The sequence below is a fragment of the Pelodiscus sinensis genome, chromosome 3, assembly GCF_052426305.1.
Source record: "Pelodiscus sinensis isolate ZL-2025 chromosome 3, ASM5242630v1, whole genome shotgun sequence".
NCBI classification, from domain to species: Eukaryota; Metazoa; Chordata; order Testudines; family Trionychidae; genus Pelodiscus; species Pelodiscus sinensis.
Window position 1 is genome coordinate 123,690,983 of NC_143054.1, and position 27,966 is coordinate 123,718,948.

General features: G+C 42.5%; 1 protein-coding gene across 8 annotated transcripts in view; it reads right to left on the reverse strand.

Annotated features, from left to right (window-relative positions):
• Positions 1-27,966, reverse strand: part of WDR27 (WD repeat domain 27) — a 212,773-nt gene that overhangs the window by 157,824 nt on the left and 26,983 nt on the right. For all 8 annotated transcript variants that reach the window (XM_075924675.2, XM_075924672.2, XM_075924676.2 and 5 more), the window contains exons 10-16: positions 20,043-20,146; positions 19,571-19,638; positions 16,913-17,046; positions 15,776-15,858; positions 14,467-14,545; positions 10,867-10,941; positions 7,408-7,511 (exon numbers count right to left, since the gene is read on the reverse strand). In XM_075924675.2, the coding sequence (XP_075780790.2) occupies positions 7,408-7,511; positions 10,867-10,941; positions 14,467-14,545; positions 15,776-15,858; positions 16,913-17,046; positions 19,571-19,638; positions 20,043-20,146 (647 nt within the window). The remainder of the gene's footprint in view (positions 1-7,407; positions 7,512-10,866; positions 10,942-14,466; positions 14,546-15,775; positions 15,859-16,912; positions 17,047-19,570; positions 19,639-20,042; positions 20,147-27,966) is intronic.

A 27,966-nucleotide genomic window follows, 5' to 3' on the forward strand; every position in this document is an offset into this window, starting at 1 on the left:
GCTACACGTGGCACGAACTAGGTAGTTTGAATTAGGCTTCCTAGTTCGAACTACCGTTACTCCTCGTGGAATGAGGAGTAACAGTAGTTCGAACTAGGAAGCCTAATTCGAACTACCTAGTTCGTGTCGTGTGTAGCCGCGCGGCACAGGGTTCGAACGAGCGGTGATTTAAAAATGGCGGAGCCCCGCTTATGCAAATGAAGCCCGGGAAATTCAAATCCCAGGCTTCATTTGCAAGTGCGGTATGCCTACATTACCCTCCTAGTTCGAACTAGGAGGGTAGTGTAGACATACCCTAATATACTACAAAGAGGAAAACATATTTTACAGCACATTAAAATATATAATCAGTTCTCACCTTACGTGTTTACCATTTTCCCTTTCTAAGGAAATCAGTTAAAATGTGAGGATAAAAATTACTCAGCACAAAGAAGAATGTCACATTTTTAAATAAAAAATTCTAAAAAAATTAGAAAAAATATTTAGCAGTCACAGCTATCTACCTCCTGGGGTATAAAATGTACTATGTATCTCTGTATAAGTGTCATATCTCCTTTTCAAGGCTACCAAAACCAAAAATAAATAGACTTATGAGAGCACCAAGATTCTTGTCAATATACTGATAACTACTAAAGAAAATGACATAAGCCCTCCTCGACATAGCTTTACAGCCTAATCCTGCAAATTTTACTAAGGAGGTCTGTGAGACTTCTCATACAAGGTAAGTTATTCATGTGTACAAATGTTGGCAGGATAAAGCCTGTTAAATGTTTGATGTAGTGGGATGGGAAAATTGTTTAAGCCAAATAATATTTCTGAAAGAGCAAAGAGTGTTTGGGGCTTCATATGTAGAATTCCACTGTAAACTAGTATTTAAAAGTTTGCAATCTAGAAGGCAAAATAAATCAAACAAAATAAAGGAAAGAGACATACCTAGCTTGGTGTCAACCCAACCTCTATGAAATCTAATCTTCCCAAAGGCATTCTAACAGGCACCCTATATATTGCATAGGGCACATGTGAGAGACAAGATGAGCTTAACCCTTTGTTGACCTAGAACTTGTTATTGCCATTATATCCATCTCAAAGATAGAGAATACAATACCCTAGTGTTGACAGAAGCATCTGTTTTCTTTCAAATGTGGCTCTGTGAATGAGAATGGGTAAGAGATCCTAGATTATGGTTTATTGCTGTTAAATCTGTAACAACTGCCTTAAGAATTTTGGATTTAGTGTAGGGCAGATTTGGAATACTCCTAGCAACACATGGTTTTATAGTTGCAGTTTCATTTAACGTTTATTTCCATGATGTATTTATTAAATGTTTGTCTTGTATTACAACTGCTTAAAACCATTCTAATATTTACAGTAATTAATATAATAATGTAATTCTGGCACATCTATTTGTTGATCAACTGAGAAGTATTTCCTTATTTTGGAGTCTGTAACCCTCATTCTACAAGGAATAATACCTATTCTGAAATAGCAATTTTGGAATAGGGCATGTATAGACAGCCCAATACATCTCCAGCCTTTCCCACAGGTGTCCTGCTGGCCCCACTGTCCACACTCAGCAAAACTCTATAGTGGCCCTTCCCCTGAAGGCCTTAAAGGCACAGCCTTAGGGAAAAGGGCTTATGGCACACGGCAGGCCCAGACAGCCCTGAGCCACAAAACAGCAGCCTGCACAGCTGTCCCTGCTGACATGAGCCACCCCCTGTGCTCTGTCTGAGCCCTCCACAGATGCAGACGAGGAGGCAGCCAGCTCCCATGACCCTGCCAGGGGATGAAAGTGGTGCATGCCTTCCTGGCCGGGTGCAGAGATCCTGCCCCTCATTGAGGTCTGGGCAAAGAGGCAAACCACCAGGATCTCCATACCAGATGCAGGAATGCCAACATCTATGGCTGGATGGCTGAGAGCCTGTGCACCAAGGGCTAATCCGCACCAGGAGAAGGTTAAAGAGCTCAGGTAGGCCTATGCCAAGGCCAGGGAGCACAGCTTCCACTCCAGGCTCCACCACATCCTAGAGGGCGGGCCAGTCCCTTTCCCCCACCCCCAGCAGTGGACTCGGGGCTGGAGATGCCTGTTGTCGCCCTCTGAAGGGGCAGAGATAGTGAGGAGGAGGAGAAGGAGGAGCCAAACAGGGCCAGCACCAGCTTCATGCCTGCTAGTTAGGATAGAAGCCCCCTCCAAGGATGTCTCCTCAGCATCATCCAAAGCCCCTTAGCTGAGTGCCGTTAGTTTCCATAGACACACACAGGTGAAGGGCGGTGAGGGGTAGCTGCACACTCCTCACTCGGCCTTCTCAGACTGGGGATCATGCTGCAGCCTGTGCACGTGGGTGCACATGGAGCGCCAGCCCCAATAGGCTGCAACAAAGGACCCTTGTGCTCCTGCTCACAGGGTGTCTAGAGAGGCCTGCCTTACTCCCAACACCAGGATGGAACATCCTCCCACCACAAGCCACCACTAGAAGGAGGGTAGGCACATGAAGAAACATACACACACACACACACACACACACACACACACACACACACACACACACACACACACACTCACTCAACAGTGCCGCACACAGCACATGGGCATGCCTGCACTCTTGGGGCAACATCCACTACCAGGGACAGTGCAACAAGGCGCAGGAGCATCTCCCACTCACAGACAAATTCCCCCAACAGCCTGTCTTCTCTCTCCTCCAGGAGCCACCGATACAATTGCTCTCGCTGTGGGATGCTGCCACTGCTGGACCAAACATGTGCGTAGCACAGAGGGAAGCACCCATGTCCCCTCCTGCCCACAGCATCTGGTCTGGCCAGCACCTTCCCAAGTCTGATTGTCCCTGGGATGTGGGGGTAGTTGGGCTCCCCCTCTGGAAATTTGTGCCCCTGTAGAAAAGGACCCACTGTCTAGGCCACAGATAGCCTTGCTCCAAGCACAGTGCCTTTGACCCAAGGCCTTTCGGTCTCAGCTCAGACATGAGGGCAAGGCTTCATGTACAGTGTCTTCAGAGATGACTGATCTTCTCATTGTTCTACACTGCTGCAAGAGGGGAGCAGTCAATACCTCCCGTGCCAGTCTGCTGACCCTGCATGACCTGTTGGCACCAGAGACCACAGGAGGACCTCCAGAGGGAACATACTGTTGACCTGAAAGCCCTGCAGTACCCCATGGATTGGCAGGACTAGAGGAGGATCTCCAGCTGTGCCGAGAAACCTGGCAGGAACTGCTGGAGTAGGACTGGACCATCTGTGCAGCTCTCCAAGCAGCCATCACCAGCCCACTCCTGCTGCCACTCCTGAGCCAGCCCCTGTCCCTTCTGCTTCTCCCTCTACTCCCAACCTGTGGCTGCTGAGGGCCCTGCACACGAGGCGGTGGGACCACCCGAGGCAGGCACCACATCCAGGCTTAGCCCTGAGCCTCTCCTTGCCCCTCCTTTCTCTTCCAACTCCCTCCTCTTCCCTCTAAGGTTCTTTCCCCAGCACCTCCCCAGTTACATTTACCCCGAAATAAAACCAAATAATTTATTTTTCAAAAACAAAAAAAGTGTACTTTATTGTCTCTGCAGGGGAAGAAGGGAGGGGTGTGGAAGGAAAATCAAAGTAAGACAATGCACAGGCCCCTTGTGGGGAAGCCTAGGGGACAGTGTCACTGGCATCCTTGAGTGAAACTCTCCTTCAGGCCATCCCGGATGCACACAGCTCCCTGATGTGCCTGCCAGATAGCAGCCATGTGCGGCTGCTCAAAGACCCTGTGTGATGGGGTGGACACAGAGCCCGACCTTCCCGCTGGAAGCCTTTCAGCACCCTGGCCAGCAGCAGGGACAGTGGAGAGGTCCTCCAAGCAGGGGTCCTCTGCAGCCAATCAGGGTATGGAAGGCTGATATATAAGGAGCTGCTAAGTGAAGGCCTGGCAGTTCCATACTGGAGCTCAACCCGGCCAGTCCTCTGGGCTGACTGGGAGCACCAGCACCTGGGCCAGCTCTGAGTGGGAGCTAGGCCTTTTCAGCTAAGCAAGGCTAGATCCTTTAACAGAAGGCTAGCCTACAGCGACATGGAAGACCCCCTGGGCAAGGGGGAATTCTGCACCTTGACCACTAATTGAACTGTGCCTCACCTTCAAGCAGGCAGGGTAATTATTATGAGCCCCTTGTAGCCATTAAAGGGGTGCTCACCGATGGGACTGAACTTGTTATACCCTGCCAATCCAGTCAGCCTCTGCCTCCCACCCTGGGAGGAAGGTCTCTCCCTTGCTTTCACAAATATTGTGAAGGACACAACATGCTGCCACCACTTGGGGGATGTTCCACTCCCCGACATACAAGCGGCTGAGGAGGCAGTGGAACTTCCCCTTCAAACATCCAGAAGTGCCCTCCATCACAATGCAGGCCCTGCTGCACCTGTCATTGAAGCGTCTCTTGCTTTGGTCCAGGTGTCCAGTAAAGGGCTTCATTAGCCATGGGAGCAGCAGGTATGCTGCATCCCCCACAATACAGATTGGCATGTCCACATCCCCTAATCTGATGGTGTGGTCGGGGAAAAAGGTGCCAGCATGCAGTTTCTGGAAGACACTGGAGTTTTAGAAGGCACGTGCATCGTGTGCCTTCCACAACCACCAGATGTAGATGTCTGTGAACTGCCTGCGGTGATTGATGAATGCCTGCAGGACCATTGAAAAGTACCCCTTGCTGTTGATGTATTCAGATGCCTGGTGATTGGGGACCAGGATGGGTATATGGTACCGTCAATAGCCCCCCAACAGTTGAGGAAACCTGTGGTGGCAAAGTCGGCGATGATGGGGTCCACATCACCCAAGTTGATGACCCTGTGCAGCAGGACTTAGTTGACAGCTTGCATCACCTGTAGAAGGAGACAAACAGAGAATCACAAGGTTGCCAGGGCCCTTGGGAGGTCCACGAACCCATTCACCCCTCCCCTCCACATACCAGGAGCAACCCTCTATTTACCTCAGCCCCATCAGGGCTTTGTGAAGGTGCGATTGAAAAACCTCCCAGGAGGGGGCTTCTACCACCATTTCCCCCCTTCCCTACAGAACCCCAATCCAGAAGTTCACCACCCTCCTGGACAATAGCACGAGAGCACCATACCTGTTTGACCATGGCCCTGACGGTCAATCTCCCCATGCCGAACTGGTTGCTGATGGACAGGTAGCTGTCTGAATGGGTGAGCTTCTAGTTGGTAATGGCAACCCGTTTTTGGAGGGGAATGGCAGGTCTCATGTGGTTGTCCCATTGCCTGAGGGATGGGGCGAGCCACTCAGACAGCTCCATGAAGGTGTCCTTCCACATGTGGAAATTCTGGAGCCACTGCTGGTCATCCCACTGCTTCATAATGATCTGGTCCCACCAGTCAGAACTGGTGTCTGAACAGCAGAAGCGGCAGTGCATGGTGTGCAGAAGAAGGTGGGGGAGTATTGTACTGCATAAGTAGTGCCCGCAGAGGGATGAGGAAGTTCCCCACAATGAGCTGGGGGTTGTGTAACTGCAAGGTTTGGAAAGCATCCCACAGAAGGAGGTGCTGCACAACCTGTAAAAGCTGTTCACTGCTCAAAGGCAGGTCCAGCTCCATTGCAGGAGTGCAGAAGTGTCCACCAAGGCAACCACAGCATGCAGTGAAAAGGCTTTGCTGTCCCTCAAGGAGGTAGGCAAAGGAGAAGAACCTGAGACACAGCTGTTCGGGGGGGTCCCTTTAAGTTCGAGCCTCAGACAGCCTTAGGCAGCAACTGCAGGAAGAGAGTGCTATCCTGATGCCCTACCTAAAGTGCTTCTGGGTGGCCTTAAATTCGATTCAGTGTCCAATGAATATGGAATACGGCTCTATCTTGAAATAGCTCAGCACTATTTTAATTGGCATTTGCTGTGTAGACACTCTATTTCAAAATAAAGTATTTCAGAGTATTTCTTCCAGAATAGCTTATTCCAAAACAAGCGTTCAGTGTAGCCATACCCTAAGGTTCTACAGGACCACTGTTGTTGATTTTTAAGGGGTTTTTTGGGGGGGTGGAGGGGAAAATAGAGTATATAAGACTTGTCCTTCTGATTGGAGTCCTCTCTCATGCTTAGAGTAGCAGCTCCCTCCCACAGCTGAGATTACCATAGGACTGGTTTCTCAGTCTGATGCTGTCTGATGCTAGTTGCCTCTTTGGGGACTGTGATAAATTTTTCCCTCACTGCAAAACTGGCCAGTACAGAATGTGGTGGTGTTCTTCTTTTCAGCAACTCAGAGACCCAATATGGGAGGGCAAGAGATTAGGTACATGTCATCACAATTCAGCAGGTGTAAGAGACAAACCTCAATATTGTTGCAAAATGGTTAATTTTAGGCTGTTATAATCTTGACTTCACCTTTACTGAATTTTAGGATATATAATTATTTTCATATATATTATATTTGGAAAATGATAGTTCATATGCTTATGTTTTTGCTTGTTTATTTGAAACAAACTAAAAAAGGAAATTGCTAGCAAATATATGCATTATGTTAACAAGTAACAAGCATTTATGGCTGGAAGATGTATTACAGAAGATATTAGTTACTTCTAACTCATATTTCTCTTCAAGATGAAAATTCAAATTCAAATATTTAAGATAATATTAACTTGTTTTGGGATGTTTTACGTGAAAATTTTTGCATATGAATGCAAGCCTTCATATAACAACTGCCTGATAATATAGTTACATGAATAGTAAAATGTTGTATATGCAATTGTAACAATGCCATCTATTTATAACTGATTAATATACAAAGTCATTTGAGAATCAAAATATTTAGGCTGAGACGGATCAGATTTGTATTGGTAAATATCAATAAATGGCCATTTTACCACACATGCTGGTAGGGGTATGTGTGACAGAATGGCTTGGCCCCTGGGCAGGTTGGGGGCACAGGCTCTGTGGGTCTCCGATAGAAGGTACGGGACTGGAGGCTAGCCTCCCTTTGCCAGCCCTTTAGCATCACCCACAGCCTGTGGCTCCAGCAGTGATTTAAAAAGCTAGAACCCTGGGTCCATTTGAATCATCAGGTCCCAGGACAGTTTCCCCCACTGTTGGTAAGCCTGTGTGCATGCACAAACTGACAAAGAATATTTTCACAAATGATCATCAAAATTAAGAGATAGGCAAAGTAAGAAAAATGCTGTTTGAGAACTTATTAGCTGCTAAATGACTGGATTTTTACTTTTGAATTAGGCTTGTTACAAAGGTGTGGAAGGCTGATGACAACCTTCTGCCAGGTGCAGGCAATTAAGGAAGAAAAAATGACCCAAACACTATAAAAATATTGCTAAAGGTTCCAGATGAGTAAAGGTGCTATCTAATAAACCACATCTCTTATTTTAAATTCCTGCATATCCAGGACAGTAGCATGGATACATGGATTCGTACATACCTGAATACTGAATACAGCGAATAGAAGTTGGTTTATTAGTTACAGATATCTGTGTCTCAGATTTAGTTGGAGGAGAATTTTCCAATGGATATTCTTTATTTTTTCTTTAAAAAAATAGAAAGTTAAGGAAAATAGTTAAATGTAATAAGAACAGTACAGTTTCACTTTCCATGCTAAATATTTATATTACAGTTAGAGTAAATTAAAGTATAAATCATCCATATCTCTTCCTGCTTTTTTAGATTCCCATACAAAACCTATAGTAAGAAAAAGCTGAGTAGGAGTAGATATCAATCACTTTGGGGTGAAAAAGCATAACTGGGATGTTTTAATTATCATAATAACCAAGCATAGAAACCCAGGAAATTATGTGTCAATATTAACTTTAAAAAATCTAAACATATGAGGTTATGTAAATATACAAAATATGCAGACAATCTAAATTCCACCCTGTAGTCACAAGCAATAACCAAACAATTATGATTGATGGATCTTAGTGCTTCTGGGTCCAAATTAAAACTATATTTCAAGATTTTTTTTCATATTTCCATTTATGGTGTCATTACAGGGCAGAGTTATGGTTCTTTGTGTTTTTCATATATTAACATGTTTGGATTTCTTTTAAATTTAACTCTCAATTCCTGAGCTTTTAATGCTAGATTTTGGAGTAATTATAGTATTTCTGATATTTCTTTCCGTTAAGATAGTAATATTTATTCTCAGCTTTAACTTCAGCATAGTGATTTTATCTGGGAATGTTCTTCATTTCTTAAATATTTATTTTTATACATTAGCATTAAACAAAAATCCTAAAAAGAATGCTACCAAGCAATACTTCTAATGTTTTAAGGATACATAATATCAGATCTAAATACGATCATTTTATTAATTTTTACTTTTGAGGACAGATTCACTAGATGCTTTATACTCCTCTAGAGCAGCCAAAGTGTACTCAGAAATTAAGCCAGGTTTACAGCTGCTTGCCACAGCTCCAGTAATATTACTGCACTAGTACATAGCAGAGTCAAAGCCACTGTGTCATGAGGATTTGAACCTTTCAAGCACTAATCTCCAAGGTGCATAGGGCCAGGGAATCTTTAAAAAACAGCAACAATTAACCTATCAGGGAGAGCTGTTGACATGCCATGACCTGACTCTCCGTCATACCACTCACCACAACCAATAACAGTACAGCATGGAAACTAGCTGCAAAGGAAGGGTGATAATAGACTTACCTTTGTCGTCACAATGTCTGCACAGCAAGCAGTTATTTCAACATAATGTTGAAATAATGTCAAGCTGTTGGACTTCTTACTCAGACTCTTGTAACCCTCATTGTATGAGGAATAGGGGGAGTTGGAGGAAGAGTGCTCTAAACTTGAACTTCCTGCTGTGTAGACAGTGCCAAAATCCGAAATAAGCTTTTTTAACTTAAGCTACGCAATTGATGTAGCTCAAGTTGTGTAGCTTATTTCGGCTTTAGCCATGGTGTGTAGACATGCCCAGAGAGATTCCATGCAAACACCTGCATGCATCTGACTGCAGGATCAGACTGACATAAGAGGGAAGGTTACAAGCTTGGTATCTGTTTACATCAATGTCAATAATTTACTAGTCAGTCATCCATGCAAAAGTTATCAGATATTAGGACTTTCATATGTATACTTTTACATCATTCTACTTGCCAATTAAAAAAACACCACCTAATTCTTTCAAGATGAACCAGTATTTTCCAGTTTACAGACAGTATGCCAGATGTGCTGGTTACAAGTTATAACAGCAACCTTTGTCAGTCAGATAGCCTAATAATGAATTAATTCCAGGTTAAAATCTTTTTTCACACACCCATACAAAAATAAATTCAATTTGTTGTAATATTTCTTGCAGATAAAAAATATATAGGATAGTGACTTAAAATCTGTTTTTTTTTCTCTGAAAAAGGAAAATGTAAAAATAGCAACATATGCACTCCTGGTATGTTATATCTGCTTACTTCTGTCACAAAAACTGTTTTGTTTTACTTGTTAGAATCACAGTGTCAACACAGATTGGGAATTAGATTTTATGTACTAGATTGTGCAAGCATTTCTTAAAATCAATACTGTGGTGCTATTCATCTGAATGCTTTCCAGTGAGAGTAAAGAGTGTACAGTGTAGCACTATACTATTACAACATTTCAGAAATGCTCATAAAAAAGAAAATCTAAGAGCAACCACTACAGTCACACTTCATTTCTGCCTGTGCATCATACGTAACCCAGATCCCAAGGTAAATTTATAAGACTGGCAATCAGGAACAAATGGGTGTTTTAATTCACTTGCACGAGTCAGCATAAAACTGCCAACTCCTCAAGATCACACTGAGATCTGGCTTGTGTATCATACCCAGTGATGATTCTACAGGTCAAATTCTACCTAACTAAAACCTGTGCAGCTTCATTATTTCCATTGAGGCTGCATATATTTAAAGAAAGGAAAAGTTTTAATTTCAATAGAATGACACACAGAGCATAAAACTGGTGTAACATAATGATGAATCAGGCCAAATATATTTTCACTTATAAAATGAACCACATATCTGAAATCAACAAGTTACAGTAAGTACATAACCTCATGAAGGCATATTTAGTCACTTTTCGGACTGGAACTATGCATTAAAAACACTTTATGGGAATATAGTTCTAAACACTTTTGGTACCAATGTTGATTTTTATTTGTTAAACTAATCATTTAAAAATAGGGAGAACATAACTATATATTAACTTTTCTACATAAAGCATAGTTAAGATTAATTAACTTAACCTAAAATGTCTTTATAGCATTTCTTATGTACAGCTGGAAAAACTGCTAAAACTTCATCTCATAGCAAAACTAAAAAGCATTTGACAGGCGACCCCTGCACTTACGACTTAATTGGTTCCTGGAGAACTGTTGTAAGTCGAGCCATTGTAAGTCGAACCCTTATTTCCCATAGGCACAATGATATAAATGGGGGTTCCATTCCTGGCCCACTTTGCCTCCTGGGACCTGTGGGCCCAGAGCCAGTCAGGGGCTATGCCAGGTGGAAGCAGCTCCACGTGTCCAGAGCCAGTGGCGCGGCGCGAACTGCTCCCAGAGCCGGCTGGGAGCTGTGCCGGGTGGAGGCGGCTCTGCATGTCCCAGAGCCAGCGGTGCAGCACGAACTGCACCCAAAGCCGGCCAGGGCTGCAGGCGAGTGTCTGACCCTGTGGCTCACTGTGCAGGTGAGTTAGGGGAGTTTGAGAGCGGGGCCAGAGCAGGGCAGTTGTAAATGCGGGGGGTCGTAAGTCGGGCGGTCATAAATCGGGAGTCACCTGTACTTCAAATCATATCCCCACTTTAAAACTGTCCAGTAGAGGAGGTACGTATCTACAAAATATCTTTTCAAGTAAAACATCTATTTATCATTTCAATTTTCAATGCATCTACTGAATTACCTACCGTTTGCAACTACTCTTGCACTGTGATAGCTTGCTATTTTTCTTCAAGTTAGTCTTTGGAGAAAACATGGTCATTCTGCAGAGAAGAAAACAGGCGTTACTATATCTATATACTAGAAGACTTACCCACCTTTGTTCGAGTCCTTAATTCAATTAATTTTTGATTTTTGGAAAATAAAATGGTGGGGTTAGGGATGAGGGATTCAGTATGTGAGTTGCCCTGGGGAGAGAGGACTACCCCAAACTTCTCTCTAGGGCAACAGCTTGGGGCCAGGTGAAAAGCACCTCTCCTTGGCTGCTGAGACTCCAGCTAGATACATCAGGAATAGGGGTTAGTACATCAAGGAGGGATGCATGTCCAGGTTCATCTGCATGCTGCGCTTCCCAGGCAGAGTGAGGAGTGCATCAAACTATACATTTTCTCCTAGGGGAACAGCCAACAATATTCTCATACAAATCAGTGGGGAGAGCTACAGCCTCCCCCCCCCCCCCACACACACATACGCCCTCCTGAAAGAATTCCTGGGGGGTGGGAGGCTCAGGGCTGGAGCAGTGCTGGGGGTCACTCCTTTCATCTGCCTGTTGATTCTGTCTCTTTTCTGTATGATTTCATAAGAAACAATCTCATTTCAGGCACATTCCATTTTCCTAGTACAACCTAAGCCTTACCCTGGTTTAAGTTATGATAAGAGGAAGCTGCATATGGAATTTGATGGTCCTAGCTCTTACTATTTAGGAGGAGTTCTTGAAAAAACAGACAAATGCAGAGACAGACTCACATAAGAAAAACTCTCTCAAATATGTAGTAACGGCACTTCTAAAACATTGTTCAGGAATAAGCATTTTATTTAAAACAACAGTGATTCTATTTTCCTCTTCATACACACAGTTGAGAAATATGTACACACCGTGCCTTTTTTTATGACAGTATGCCCCGAGATGGTATACTAGCACCTATTTTCCCTGCAGAACTTAAATGAATTGAATTTCTCTTGGGCATACCGGCACCTCTTTTCCTAGGGCAGCTGGGCTCCCGACAGAAGCCTGCTCGGGACACGCGGCTCTTAAAGGGGCTGCAATGGCATTTTGGCCCCTGGCGTGGGTTTGTTTTTTGGGGGGCTTTGCGGCTCAACAATTTTCTTCCCCGTGGTTTTGGTGCAGCTTCTTTTTTTTTTTTTTTGGCTCAACAACTTTCCTTCCAGAGTACTGGCACCTTTTTTTTTTTTTTTTTTTTTTTTACAAAAAAAAAGCACTGTGTACACACATAAACAGAAGAGTAGATCCCTGTAATCATATTGCTTTCTAATTCACTCCCAATTATTGCTTATGATAACACATTATGATAACACATTTGCTGTGAGCTACATTTAAAGAACAAATCATAATATAAAGTCCAGAGACATCTACTTCTGAACAGCAGCTTTTTTTATATCAGCAGCTAGTAGGATGTCATTATACCAAGTGGACAGAGATCATACTACAAATTTTGAGGTGACATGAAGAACTTGCCAACAGGAGATAGCAATTATATGTATGATTGTTCCCAGCCCCACTCAATCATCTTACATCCATAAAGCCTCCCAATCAAACAATTTTACCCTTTTCTCCAAGTCTTCTTCAAGGACCCAAGATGGCAACCCATAAAAATGTAGAATAACTCCTTTATTTTACCACAGCCATTCATATTTATAAATATCTACACAAAAAAGAGAGACTGCTGTTCAGAGCAATGAGATACGAGAGTGGCCCCTCCCATGCCCCCAGCCTCCTGTCCTGAGCCCCCCAAATCCCCAAGGCCCTTCCCTGACTCCTGCACCCCCCAGACCACCAGCTGTCTGCCCTGGAGGATCCGGGAAACACTGGATAAGTCTTCGAGTATACACATATTTGCACACACAAACACACACACATGAAACTAGTTCTGGGATCTAAGAATCTTGTGTGTTTATGTACAACTTGCACCCAAAGTGGATATAATGTTTTGTCGTACAGAAAAACTAGGGAAAAAGGCAGTTTCCATGAGTAGGTGCCAATGAGTATATGTAACCCATACATCTATGGGGTGTGATTCACTGTCCCATGTAGTGGCACTTAGACCACCTACAGCAAGAAATAAGAATTAGTGAGCTCTACAGCCTAAGCTGTGACCCAGTTGGCTTTATAGCTCAAGCTGTAGTGTAGAGACTCCTACACTAAGCTCCGGAGGTCCCAGATTTGGTTCTGCCCTCAGGCAGTTACATATATATTCCAGCTGATGGTTAAAAGTGGATGAGAAGGCAAACTTGTGCCCTGAAATATAAACTTGATAATCTTGAGGGTTAAAGGATTTGGCATGTAATGAAAGCGAGGGAGATAAAAAAACCCTGAGGGCATCTCTAATCATATATTCTTTTTGTACTGATAGCAATGGTTGCCATAGGTATAAACTGATGCTACTACATAAGGCTATTGATGCTAGGCCTGGTAGCTACCTCTACTTCTTCAGTTTCCTCCATAGTGAAGCAGTAGCACAAGAGGAGCCATTATTGGCAGGTTTAGCACTGCCTACTACCGAAGATAGCAGCTGTACTGCAGAAGAGCTTGCACTGAGGTGTCAGACTACTACAGTGGGCAGCCTTAACAGGCTTCCTTCACTTTCAGGCACCTCAGTGAGCATGTAGAAAGGATATACAATCCCTGAGTAGGACTGAAGAGCAACAACTTCCTACTGCTCCTGCCTTATTCCCCCCCCCCCCCCTTACCCCTTTTAAGCTGTATCTAATTGTGCAGAGGAGTGGAAAAGATGTTGGTTCCCTTTGCAGAAGCTCCAAATACAACAGTTTTTTAGCCTCACTCCAGCTGCAAAGATCTGTGGCCCATTCAACCAGAAAAAGACGACCCTGGGCTCTCATTTCCAAGTTCCAGGGAGGGGAGAGAAATGCTGCTTGGCCTCCCTTCACTAGGTATTAGGAAATATCCTGGAATTTCTCTCCTTGTCTACATACTCACTGTGAAGATTTACTCCTCGCTCAAAGGACTCACTGTGGTCCTTTGAAGCCTGGGGAAGAGTAGGTGAGCAGACGAAGTTAAAATCTTTAAGTTGGACTTGGGAGTGCCCAAAGTGATTTAGCAGTCAACAGCACTGCAGAAAGGTGGGGACTGCAGGACAGATGGGAAATAAGAGAACAGCAAAGAGATTTAGCAGAAGGAGAGAGGGATGATGTGAGCAAGAATATATACAAAAAAAGGAAAGAGGGAATTATTACACACTCTTTATTAAATAGACCTAACAGAGAAAAACAAACTATTAATATATGTTAAACGAGACTGAACATGATAAGAGTGGAAGAGAAGTACAGTGAACAAAATGTTGCTCTCAGTTGCATGTGTCTATCTCTATTGGCTAAATGAGGTATTATTAAATACCAGTACATTGCTTGAACTGTAGGCATTTTAATTTCTAACACATTAACAGCCAATATATCTGTATTTTGTACTGTTATACTATTTTTGACGCACAATTTGGTCCATAGTTGCCACAATGTATTTTAGACAGTAAAAAGAAACAATGTACAGTATTATTACACCCACTTAAAATATCTTTAATAGCATTTCTACTCACTGTGGTGCTGCTGTATAACCAGATGACTTAATTTTACTGTGGAAAACCAATGATTGGTCTTTCAGTGTGCCCTTTATACCTGCATTAAAATAGTTTTAATTTTTAGTGGAGGATTTTCTTAATGTGACTTTTCCATAATTCAAATCAGATAGATGTTATTCCTTTAAAATGAGGAATTGTTATGCATTCTAAATATGTAAAACTGGATAATTATGGAAGATATGGCAAATTAATTGTCTAGAATACCCACAGGAGGACAGTTGAGAGAACACAATTTATATTTCTGTCTTACATACTGCTATCTATGTGACAAATCAATAAAGCAAGAAATGCTAAACATCAAATTAAAATTTAATTATTAAATATTTGATATTCATCTTCTACAGTATTCGCTTGAAAGTGATTATAGGAATCTCTGAGACCAGCTTCTATAAAAGCCTTGAACAGCAGAAATATTTAGAGTTTTGTAGCCAGTCACTAGAATCAACAGCCATTTTCATATAACAGTTTCAACAGAACAAATCTCAAGTCCACTTTATTATTATCTGCAAATTTCATGCACTTGTTTGGCAACTGATTAACATATAAATTGTTTAAAGATCCTTTGAAATCATCCTTAAATAATATGAACAGATACATCCAATAACTGATGGTGAGTATATAAAGGACCAGAACACCACACCCCATAGCTCCCATTGGCCAGGAACAGTGATCCATGGCCAGTGGGAGTTGCAATTGCCCATACCTGCAGAGGCACAGGTAAACAAAGCATCTCACAGACAGCTAGCAGCTTGCCCTTAAAAGCTGCAACCCAGAATTTGAAAATCTCTGGGCTAGGGTACTCTGTAGTAAAACGTGCAGTTTGGGCCCAAAACCAGTCTCTTTTGCAAAAAGACAGTAGAGCAGGTGAGGTGAGTTGTGCCTCTGTTTTCAGAACTAGCCTACTTTCTCTCTCTCTATACTGTATCTTGCCAGTTACCATTCTAAGAAATAAAAAAGTGTTTTGTTGCAATTTGCCAGCAACAGTATTTCATGATTTTTCTTCTCTAACTCCTTTGTGTGCATGCCATGACACAATTAAAGACTCTACATTCTACACAGAAAGTTCTCAAAAGATTAGTTTTTTTAAAAATACCACTTGTATTATAGGTACATTTTCAGGCAGGAATGTAGCACTAAATAAAGCATAGAATTTAAAATATAATTCACGAGTTGACAAAAAATAATAATATATTGACTATATATAGCACTAGTTAGGTAATACTATACATAATCTGTATGTTGACTGTTAACACTGGTTTACACTTACCAAGTTTTTTTTTATTGGTAGGTTTGTTGCTTTCCTTCTTGAAAGACTCAGTACACAATGGAGAATTTGGCAACAGAGAGCAACTAAGGATAAAAAAAAAAAATCAACAAAACTATATTACATACAATTTTCATACAGCCAAAAATATTTTACTGTATTTATTCTATCAGATATAGAGGCAGAGAAATATCAATCATCTCTTCAAAAAGTGCAAATTTAAAGGATGAACAGTTGACTAAGTCCTCCCCAAATGTGTGGACTTACAAGACCACACATACAGATAAACAGATAAACTTGGCCTAGGATTAGGACGCTCAAATCATTAAGAATTTAAATTAGTGATATTAACGAATAGTTGACTACTCACTCCCCCTCCCCCACACTGCTTCTATGAGAGACAGCAAACGTTTTTGAATCTATATATTTCATATTTTGGAGTGTAAGTCCATAGCCCTATACACAGAGAAAAACAAGTTACTCATCCTGTGGAGTAACTGCTAGAGTTCTTCCAGGCATCTCCCCCAAACACAGATGCCCCATTTGAAGAATGTTCAGAGCCCATGCACCTTTGAATTGATCCTTTTGATAGCACCACCTGTTCAGTCCACACTTGTAAGAGACAACGTCTCATCTCTCAATTCTTTACAAGCATGCTATGAAAACTGAGCAAATGGGGCACTTATGAGGCATATACGATTTTTTCAAGCAGCAGATGCACTGGAAACACCTGCCACTGAGCAGGATAACTTTCTAGCAACAGAGGTGCTGTTTGAAGCTTACAGTGGCTAGCATACGCCATAACAGTGCTCTGAGGTTTCAAAATACTAGCTAGTTATCCCACTAAGTTTTGAGGGAGGTAGAAAGGGTAATTAATTTGTAGTTTTGAATTGAAAGGCACATTAATACTCTTGTCTCAGGATGAGGCAGCTGAGAAAGAACTCATGGTGGTTTGAATGCACCGACCTATATAAGCTCAGTGTGGGGCAGCAGAATGTGTAGGGCCTCATACATAGACCAAATGGACACTACTATCAAAAATCTCTAATCACAGGTGCATGGAGTATAAAACACATCTGAAGTGGAGTGCTTATAGGACACTCCTAGAACCAATACCAAATATTTGAAATTATCCCATACCTTGCAAAAACGGAAAGTCTTTTCTCCTTTCCATATAAAAGAAAATCATTCTGCTGACATCTCATCAAAGCAGCAAGATTAATCTCCAGCAAAGCAATCATATTTTCAAACATCGAGGTAAGCAAGCAAAAGACCTGCAGTGACAAGACCATGTTATTCCTCTCACTTCAAAATTAAGCCACAATTCTAAATACAGGCAGTCCCCGACTTACGTGGATCCGACTTACGTCGGATCCCTACATATGAACGGGAATTTTCTCACCCCGGAGGACGCGGGCGGTGGGACCGCCCAGACGCACGGTGGTCCCGCCGCCCACGCCCTCCGTGGCGAGAAAAGCTGCTCCACATCTCCCTGGTCTGCTGGGGAGGGGGGCGCAGCTAGTGCGCTCCCCCCCCCAGCAGACCAGGCTTTTCTCGCTGTGGAGGACGCAGGCAGACCCGCCGCCCGCGTCCTCTGGGGAGAGAAAAACCACTCAGGGGAGAGAAAACCCCCCAGCAGCCCAGGGAGACGTGGAACAAAGCCGCGTCGAGAAAAGCCGCTCCGTGTCTCCCTGGTCTGCTGGAGGGACGCCTGGGGCAGAGCAGCTGGGGTGCTGCCGGGTTGGTCCAGTAGCCCCGAGGAGCGGCGCTGCGGGACCAACCCGGCAGCGTCCCAGCTGCTTTGTCCCAGGTGTCCAGATTCAGCCACTGTTGAAACTGATCAGCGGCTGATTCCAGGAAGCCCGGGGCAGAGCAGCTCTGCCTCAGGCTTCCTGAAGTCAGCAGCTGGTCAGTTTCAACAGCAGCTGAATCTGGACGCCAGTTCCGACTTACATACAAATTCAACTTAAGAACAAACCTACAGTCCCTATCTTGTACGTAACCCAGGGACTGCCTGTAAATATTATTGATGATTTTTAAAAAGTGAGGGATTATTCAATGTCATTCATGAAAACTGCTAATAAATCAGTAATTAATTGTATTCGGCTGGTTCTAAGCCTTCTAACAAAGGATTTAGCAGTACACAAGAGGGCAGCATTATTCTCCTAACATATGTTCAGACTGATGCAGGAACTTAATCCCTTCCCAAGCAGGTAAGCATACCTGGGGTGAAATGTGAATTCTAAACCCCCGTATAACACTGACACCACAAAAAGGAGGGTGCACCTGGGAGTAAATGGATTTATATCAGGATCAGGGGCTGCAGGGATGAGTGAGCAGAAGTCATCTTTAAAATAAAAATACTCCTGTTAAGTAGGAATAATGCTCTTGGGTCAGCAGCAAGTCTCTCCCAGAGGCAGGGACACATTCCCTCCCTACCGCCTGGGAGAAATGTGTTGCTCTGTCTTCCACAGGGAACTGCTGCTGTCGCTGAGGAAGAAGTGCCGCTCCTCCGGCCAAGCAATTCTGTGCTTGAGTCTCGAGCCCCTAACTGGGTGAGGCTCATTAAACAGCTGTGGGGCTGCCCTACCACAGAGCTTAGAGGGAGCATTCAGCTCACAGTTACACTGCAAGAAGCACTGCAGCAAAGAATAGATCCTACCAGCAGGAAAAACTCATGTGCCCCAAACAATATATCCTGCTTTCTTAATGATGTCATGCACAAGTTGCCACATTATCAAATAATTTTAAAAGCTCTTTCTGCTTGGGAAAGAAAGGAAGACTTTTTATATATTCTTCCCTACCAGAGCACCTACCTGTATTTTAGTGAATATAACCTGCTGGTTATATTCATTTTTACAAACCCCGCACCACCCACTGCGGGGTATACTTGGGTGCGTGGTATAAAAAAATTTTTTTACACACCAGCTCACCACCTGGTTCCTCCACAGCCATAGGAAGGGGCAGGGGGAGGGCTCATCTGGCTGTGCAGGAACCAGGCAGTGAGCGCTCCCCTGCCCAGTTCCTGCGCAGCCTCCATCCTCCGGGCAGTGAGCGCTCCCCCGCCCAGTTCCTGCACAGCCTCCATCCTCCGGGCAGTGAGCGCTCCCCCGCCCAGTTCCTGCACAGCCTCCAGCCTCCGGGTGGTGAGCACTCCTCACCGCCTGATTCCTCCGCAGCCATAGGAAGGGGCAGGGGAAGCGCTCATCTGGCTGCACAGAAACTGGGTAGTGAGCACTCTCCCGCCTGGAGGCTGAGCAGGAACCAGGCGGTGAGTGGCTGGCTAATTTCCCTCCTCCCCTCGGGCCACAAATATACCACCAGCACAGCCTTGTATACCCCGCGGATTATACTCGTGTGCGGGGTATACAAGATTTTTTTAACTCAAAAAGCAAAAACCGCGGGGTATATTCAGGTATGGGGTAAATTTGGGTGCGGGGTATATTCGCTAAAAGATGGTACCTCTTTTTTGTTCCTGACATAACTATCTGGAGTTCACAGCAAAAACTAGAAAAATCTATTTAGGTTTTTTTGCACTAACAACAGTATATGTACAGTATGGATTTTAAATTACACTGACCTAAGCAATAGAATTGTCAATCTCTTCAATAAAAGTATTATATAATTCACAGCAAGTAAAACAAAATGTATTCAGTATCCTTTCAACATTTTGGTAGCAAAACTTTAGAAAATAAAGTTCAGAATTTTAAAAATAATTGAACCGTATTTGTACTGTTCATCTGAAAATTATTGAATATTTAACAATTTGTTTAACAAACATAGTAATTGTGTACTTACCTTTCCGTTAACTGCCTTCCTCATTAACGTGCATGATCCAGCAAACTGAATGCTGAGGCCACTGTAATCTTTACCACAAAAATTGTAAAACTGTATTGTCCTTTTTTAAATAGGAAATATTAAATCTGAGAAAATCACTTCTATACTAATTGTACACCAGTGTAAATCCACTCCCAGTTTACATCCATGAAAGTGCAACATGAATCAAAGCCCTTATGTCCCATAATTATAAATAAATTATAAAATTAGGTGCAAATTCATTACTAATCATTATATAACAGTGTGCTAGTGCAACTGATCAGCACAACCAAGAAAAGGGATAACACGCAATTATAATAATGTATTGATCAGGAACCCTGGCTTTCAGCCCTATGCAACCATTTTTGCATACCAATCCTTATATCATTCACAGATCAGAGAAAAAAATACTTATGTATCATATCAACTGTAATTAAACATTTTAGTATCATACCTTTATAATGTAAAACAGCTTCTAATTCAAAGTTTGCCAAGTTTATTATGAACAAACCAGTGGAGCTTCCTATCCACAAACATCTGGCATTCACAGCAGGTAAACTAATTGTAAAAGAAGGAAGAAAAAGAGTTATCTGTAATCTTTTCCTTTTTATAACATATGCTACACAGCTCTGCTCAAGAATTTTAATACTTATTTCATCCCATCCCTGCACAAAGAAGATTGCATCCCAAAAAATGAAACCGTGTATTTCAATGTTAAATGGAGATATTTTCAAAAATAAAAGTCAATCAGAAAATTTGGATTTGAGAAATAAGAAAAAAGAGAAGTATCTAGGATTTTCTGTAATTGTTCAAAATGCGGAAGTTCTGAAAGAGAGAAGCCAAACTAATCATAATACACACAAATGTCCAACTAAAACAGGAAATGTCCAATTACTAAAAAAACCCAGTTAGACCAATTACAAGTGCCCATTTAGAATACCAGTTGAACAAATTAAGTGTCTACCAAGTAGCTATTATGACATCAATTACCAGTTAATTTATCTACATCTATATATCCATATACAATATCATCATAAAAATATTTATGACAAAATACTCAGAAATATTTTGATTTTTATATTATAACCATATATAAAGTCTAATTACCAATCCAAACTAAATTACTTCGATGGTATTGAAAGAAAATGTAGATAATGTCAAAATATGTTATATTAATTTGTATGAAACCAAGTTTGGGGATTTTGTTCTGAAGGAAATTTCAAAATGTCTTTTTTTATCTGATTCATAGTACAGTAAAACTCTGATAATCCAGCATCCAACTGTTCGGCACTCCCGATACTCCGGCATCAAAATGCCACGCGCTCCTGACCAGCTGATTAAAAAGCCTGCCACTCAGCACACCTGCTGGCTGTAACCAGAGGGAGCATAAGGTTGGGGGAGGTGGGGAGGGAGTAGGATCCTGTTACAGTAAGGAGAAGAGCATTTTGCTTCAGGGAACCGGAAAGGGGAGAGGAGGGGGAGGAGGATCAGGTTACAGCACAGAGGAGATGCGAAGAGGAAAGGGGAGGAGAGAGGGAGGGAGACTGTGTCCTGGCCAGCTGTTAAACCGTGCAGTTATACCGGACAAATCTGATAATCCGGTACCACCTAGGCCCAAAAGGTGCCGGATTATCAGAAGTCTACTCTGTGTGTGTGTGTGTGTGTGTGTGTGTGTGTGTGTGTGTGTGTGTGTGTAAATCCGAAGTCTAGTGTGTGTGTGTGTGTGTGTGTGTGTGTGTGTGTGTGTGTATAAAAAGAGAGAGAGAGAGAGAGAGAGATTTTGGAATTACTCACACAATAGAAATTTCAGTTTCCAAACAGATTTACCTAACAATCATTTGTAAATGCTACTGTCCAGGCTAATAAGAGGATAATAAAACAGCAAGCAACCACTAGTTTCACTTTCACAAAATTCTCCAGTACATAACCTATATGATCTCCACTGATCTTAAAATCAATAAGTCCTGGCTTAACTACCTAATTCAGATATCTAGTATCCCATTATGATTTGTTCTTACTAAGCAACTAAGGAACTCTGCCAAGAATCCTGAATTCTTTTAAATACTTAAGTATTAGTATTACTGCATATGCTACCGTGAACCACAATAAAAGCAAAACCCATTAAGGAGTACAGAAAGTTGTTCAGTAAAATACTACTCAATATGAATAAGGATGACTGAATCTGGCCTATCAGCTATATGAAAACAAAAATCAGGATTTCCTCTTTCTGTTCATTTGTGTGACCCCTCTTTGTGTGTAGGGGGGGGAAGAGTTGGGAGGGTAAGAGAATCAAACTGGGCTTAAAATAGAATTTAAAATAAAGAATACGATTTCACCACTTGACAGAGCTAAAATAACACCTTACGTATTTTTATTGTTGCATTTTGCAATAATTGAGAAGAACAATGTAAAATCTCTCTATAAAAATAATATATGCAAACACTGCATATTCATATATAATCTTAATTTTACCCACCTATTATGTGAGCCCAGCAAAGATAATTTAACTGAAGATACCTTTGGATATAATCAGGTTATGAGAAGATGAAAATTAGTATAAGGAAAATGCCATCCTAACAAAGCCAGAAAAGCCTAGAATGCCCACATGTGTGTTAAGAGAGTAATATAGGAAATTTTATAAAATGAAATTCACTACTCAACAATACAAAAGAACAGACTCATCTGTTTCAATTTTAGCTACCACTCTTAAGGAAAGAACTATAGTTGAACAATGTGGCAATAATCCCAAAAAGTGAGAAATGTGCTTAGGAAAAATATAAAAGTTGTTTATTTACAAAGACTAACAATGTTTTGATATCAAAATAAACAAAACTTTGACTCAATTTTTTTTAATTTTAAAAATTAGGTACTGCTTATGAAATAAGGCCTCAGGAATTGAAGTAAGTACATGGAAAAACACAAGACTAATGTTTGGTATGCCAATTGTCACCACAAATACTCAATTTATCTTTTTAAAAACAGTCAAACTCTGTCTTACTAGAGCAGGGAAATATAATCTTTGGGTTTTAATACTTCTGTAATGTTCTAATTAAAAATATACTTTTACTGCGCATGTATGGACTTCTACTTTAAAAATAATATTAAATCGGCAGCTATGTTACCCAGTTATGAAAACTGAAGACTGTACTTAGGGACTTGATACTGCTCTTATATCAGTTTCATACTGGCGAAACGTGATTACTTCAGTTGACAGTCTCTTGATTTTCAAAGATTTTGAGAGAACTATTAGGAAGTATTATTATAACAAGTTTTTAGTACTTAATGTTTAACATAACAGATTAATCAGCAATTTTCATATTATATGGGAGAGCTGAACATTTTACATGTTAAAAACAATATACATGCCCAGAACAATGCCACCTGAATATTAACCAATGAAAGATAAGGCAGATGGTCCTAGGTGTGGTCCACCAACAGTCTTGCTACTAGCTATATCAATAACAGGAAATTACTCACCTTCATGCAATAACGACGGTTCTTCAAGAGGTGTGTTCCCAGGGGTGCTCCACTGTAGGTGTCAGATAATACCAGCGAAGCAGATTGGAGTTTTCTTAAGTAGCAATCAGCCGGACCGCGCATGCGCAGCACTTGCCTCATGTCATTCGCTCTCTTTTGATGTTTCACGCAGTCCGGCTTCCGACAGTTCCTCAAATCCACCCTGGTATCTGGAAGATATAAGGAAAAATCCAAGGCTGGAAGGAAAGCAGGTAGTGGAGCACCCACGGGGACATACATCTCAAAGAACTGTCGTTACTACACAAAGGTGAGTAACTTCCTCCTCTTCTTCGAGTGATGTCCCCATGGGTGCTCCACTGTAGGTGAATTCGTAGCAGTACTCAGTATAAGTGGTAGGTGGGCCTCTGATTTATGGCTTTATAGCGGTCGATAGGACCATGGAGGCCACAACAGTGTCATTTGCTTGAGTCTGCGAGATTGCATAGTGCTTCATAAAAGTGTCATTGGTGGACCACGTAGCCACTCTGCAGATGTCTTTGAGGGGAACCCCATGGAGAAAAGCTGTAAAAGTTGTCATCGCTCTTGTGGAATGTACTCTAAGTGTTTTAGGTAATGGTTTATTCCTTAGAAAGTAGCATTGTGTGATGCATGACACTATAAGCCTGGAAATGCGTTGTGACCCTAGCAGATACCCCTTATTATGGTCTGCTATGGAAATGAGCAAGTGATCCAATTTGCGGTAAGACCTAGCCCTGTCTATGTAGAATGCAAGGGCTCTCCATAGGTCCTGTAAGTTAGATGTTGCATCCTTTGCTGTTGAATGTTGTTTAGGGTAGAACAAAGGGAATATGATGGGTTTGTTTATGTGGAAGCCCAAACAAACCTTGGGAATGAATGAAGGATGGGGACATATTATTACATTGTCTCTGTTGAAAATGGTATAAGGTGGAATCACCATCAAGGCTAACTCACTCACTCAGTGGGCAGAAGTAATCGCCAGTAGGAAAACCACCTTTAGCATCATCATCAACAGTGGATAGGTAGCTAGAGGTTCAAAAGATGTGCAAGTAAGAGAGTCTAGCACCATTTCTAAATTCCACAGTGGTGATGGTGGTCTGCGTGGTGGGTATAGATTAGAAAGACCTTTTATGAATCTCTTCCTGATGGGATGGGTGAAGACTGACTATCCCTCTACTCGCTGGTGAAAGGCAGTGATGGCTGAGAGATGTACCTTTAAGGAAGACAGGACTAGACAAGTGTTCTTGAGAGACAATATGTAGTCTAAAATTCTGTGTAATAGCACTGTGTCTGGATCTAAATTTTTGCCAGAGCACCAGGAGAGCAATTTATGTCATTTCTAGAGATAGGTGGTCCAGGTAGATTGTTTTCTGCTATGCAAAAGAATCTCCTTCACTTGGTCAGAACATTGGTGTTCCTCCTGGTAGAACCAACAATGAACCATGCTGCTAGGCACAGGAGTTGTGGCTGAGGGTGGAGTAAGGTTCCTCTGCTCTGAGTTAGGAGATCATACTGAATCGGAAGGTGGTAAGGAGGCTAAGGAGACATCAGATGCAGATAGGGGAACCATATCTGATGTGCCCAAAACAGTACTAAGAGAATAACTGTCACTTTGTCTCTGATGATCTTCTTGAGCACCTTGGGAATGAGTGGGATAGAAGGGAATGCGTATAAAAGTGAGCCCTTCCAATTGAGAAGAAAGGCATCTCTTAGAGATCCTGGTCCGATGCCGGCTCTGGAGCAGTAATGGTGACACTTCTTGTTTTTGTAAGAAACAAACAGGTCTATTTTCAGAAGACCCACTGTTGGAAGATGAATTGGAGAACCCGGGCATGCAGTTTCTATTTGTGGTCCGGGGCAAAGTGTCTGCTGAGGGTGTCTGCTGTTATATTGCTTACTCCTGGTAGGTATGAAGCTCTGAGGGTGGTGATGTTTTGTATGCACCAATTCCATAATCGGACCACTTCTGTGCGTAGAGTATGGGATCAGGCACCTCCCTGGTGATTTTATAATACATCACTGACATATTGTCTGTTAATACTCTGACAATTTTGCTGTGGATATGTATAACGAAATGCTTGCATGCATTGAATACAGCTCTGAGCTCTAATAAATTGATGTGTAAAGAGGTCTCGTGTGGTCCATCATCCTTGTATTGACATGGCATTCATGTGGGCATCCCATCCAAGGAGGGATGTGTCGGTAGTTATGTGTACAGAAGGTTGGCCTCGATGAAATGGCACACCTGCTGGTAGATTGCAAGGATTGGTACATCATGCAAGAGATTTTAAAATGCAAGAAGGGGAGGCGAGACCAGCGTGTGCAGCTGTACCTTGCGATGGGCATAGACTGTCGCAAGCCAGTGCTGAAGATATGGAAGGTGTAAATGAGCATAGTCGACCACATAGCTTGTAGCAGCCATGTAACCCATAAGTTGGAGATAGGTGAATATGGGGACTGTGGGGCTGATGGGAACAGCAGTAACTGGTTCTTGGATTATTTGGAATCTTTGCATGGGGAGGTAATGCCCTTGTGGACACAGAATCTAGCTTGGCACCTATGAATTCTAGCATTTGTGTGGGTTGCAGCATTGACTTTTGTGTATTAAGTATAAGGTCCAAGAGATGGAATGTTTGTTTGGATGTTGCCACCATGCAATGTGTCGCAACTTCTGATGGGCCTTTTACTAAGCAATCATCAAGGTACAGAAAAATGATCATGGCTTGTCTGCGAAGATAAGCCGCAACAACCGCCAACGTCTTTGAAAATACTCTGGGTGCCAAGGAAAGGACGAATGGTAGTACCGGGTATTGGCAATGATCTGTGCCCACCAAGAAACGTAGGAACAGTTATGTGATGAATAGTTATGTGAAAATAGGCATCCTGCAGGTCAGGGACTGCAAACCAGTCTCCCTTCTCTAATGCTGGGATTATTGAAGCTAGGGTAACCATTTTGAATTGTTGCTTTCGAAGATATTGATTCAATCTGTGGAGGTCTAAAATAGGCCTCCATCCTCCTGTTTTCTTTGATGTGAGAAAGTAATCGGAGTAAAACTCCTTGCCTCTGAGGTCCTTGGGTATTATTTCCACTGCTCCTAGGTTGAGCAGTCACTGTACCTCCTGTTTTTGTAAGACTTCATGAGAGGGGTCCCTAAAGAGGTACAGGGAGGGTGGGGAGGTGGGAGGAAATGTAGTAAAGGGGATGGTGTACCCCGATGATATCATTTCGAGGACCCAATGGTCAGATGTGATAGCAGCCCAGCGATGACGGAAAGGGCTCAGATGGTGGTGGAAGGCCAGGGTAGACTGTGATGTTCTGTGAGAAATGGGAAGATTTTGCAGACCCTCGACCAGCACGTCAAATCTGCCAGTATTACGAGCGCCCTGTGGACTTCTCCTCTGAGAGCACTGCTTGATCCTTGATTGATCAAAAGTGCATTATTGGTATCTGGAGTAGGAGAACTCTCACTGCTTTTCATATGGGGTGTATCGTTTCCAAAGGTATAGGGGAGAATATATCTCCAGTGTTCACAGAGTTGTTCTGGAGTCTTTGCTGGAATGTAGTACGTCATCTGTCTTTTAAGCAAATAATTTTTACTTGTCGAAAGGAAGATCTTCAAACTTTGACTGTAACTCACGAGGAACCCCTGCAGATTGTAGCCAGGAGGCTCTTCTCATAACTACTGACATTGCAGTAGCTTTGGCTGCTGTGTCTGCTATGTCAAGTGTTACTTGGAGGGCTGTCCTGGAGGAAGCGTAGCCCTTCTGAACTATGGACTTTAATATGGGTCTCTTGGAGTGGTATAGTGCTCTAGAAGGGATGTCAGCTTGGTGCAGTTATCAGAGTTATGATTGGAAAGCAACGCTGCATAGTTGGCTATCTGCAGCAGTAAGGTGGAGAAAGAATAGCATTTTCTGCCAAACAGATCTTATTGTTTTTGTCCACCATGTTTTTGTTTTATGGATGTTTGGACCTATGCTGGGCAGTGTCAACAACCAATTAATTTGGCTGAGGGTGGGAGAATAAAAAGTCAGCTCCCTTTGGAGGGACAAAATATCTTTTGTCAGCCCTTTTGTTAGTGGGTGGTGCTGAAGCTGGAGTCTGCCACATTTCATCAGCAGCTTCCATAATGGCCTTATCTATAGGAATTGCAATTTTTCCCCGCTGTCATGGTTGGAGATTTTTTAGAAGCTTGTGTTGCTTCTCTGATACTTCTGTTAGGGTAATGTCCTGAGACGCAGACACCCTTTTAAAAAGCTCCTGAAACTGCCTCAGGTCGTCAGGAGGGGACTGGTCACCAGGTATGACTGCCTCATCAGGGGATGATGATGACTGGTTACTAGGTGATACATCTGGTGGGTGTTCTTCCACTTCAACCTCTGATAGTTGACCTTCTTTCAGATTGGAATGGTGAGCCATAGAGGGAGTATTAGGTGGTGATATTGCTATTCCGTGACTACAACAGGGTTGCAGGGAAACTAAGGGAGCACGGGAAACCGGGTGACAGTGTTAGCAAGGATAGCCATAGTAAGAATGGTGATAATTATGGTGGGCTGAGTCATGCCAAGAGTAATACTGGTAGTATGTTAGACTGTGTCATCTGTGATAAGACCGCACCGGAGAAACGTAGTGAGATGAATGGCCACTCCTGTAATGCATCTGGTGATGTATCGGTAGGTGTGGAGAACATGGTCAGTGAGGTGATCCCCTTGAAGAAGGAGGAAGAGAATATCTTGTATATTATATACCTTGTACTTATCTAGTATAAGGAGATGGTTATAAATGGTACCTAGATGCATGGTGTCTAGTTTGTTCACGGGGAGTGAGACTCCTGTTGTCTGTTGGTAGTTGAGGAAAATGTGGAGATGACGGTGAGGATGAT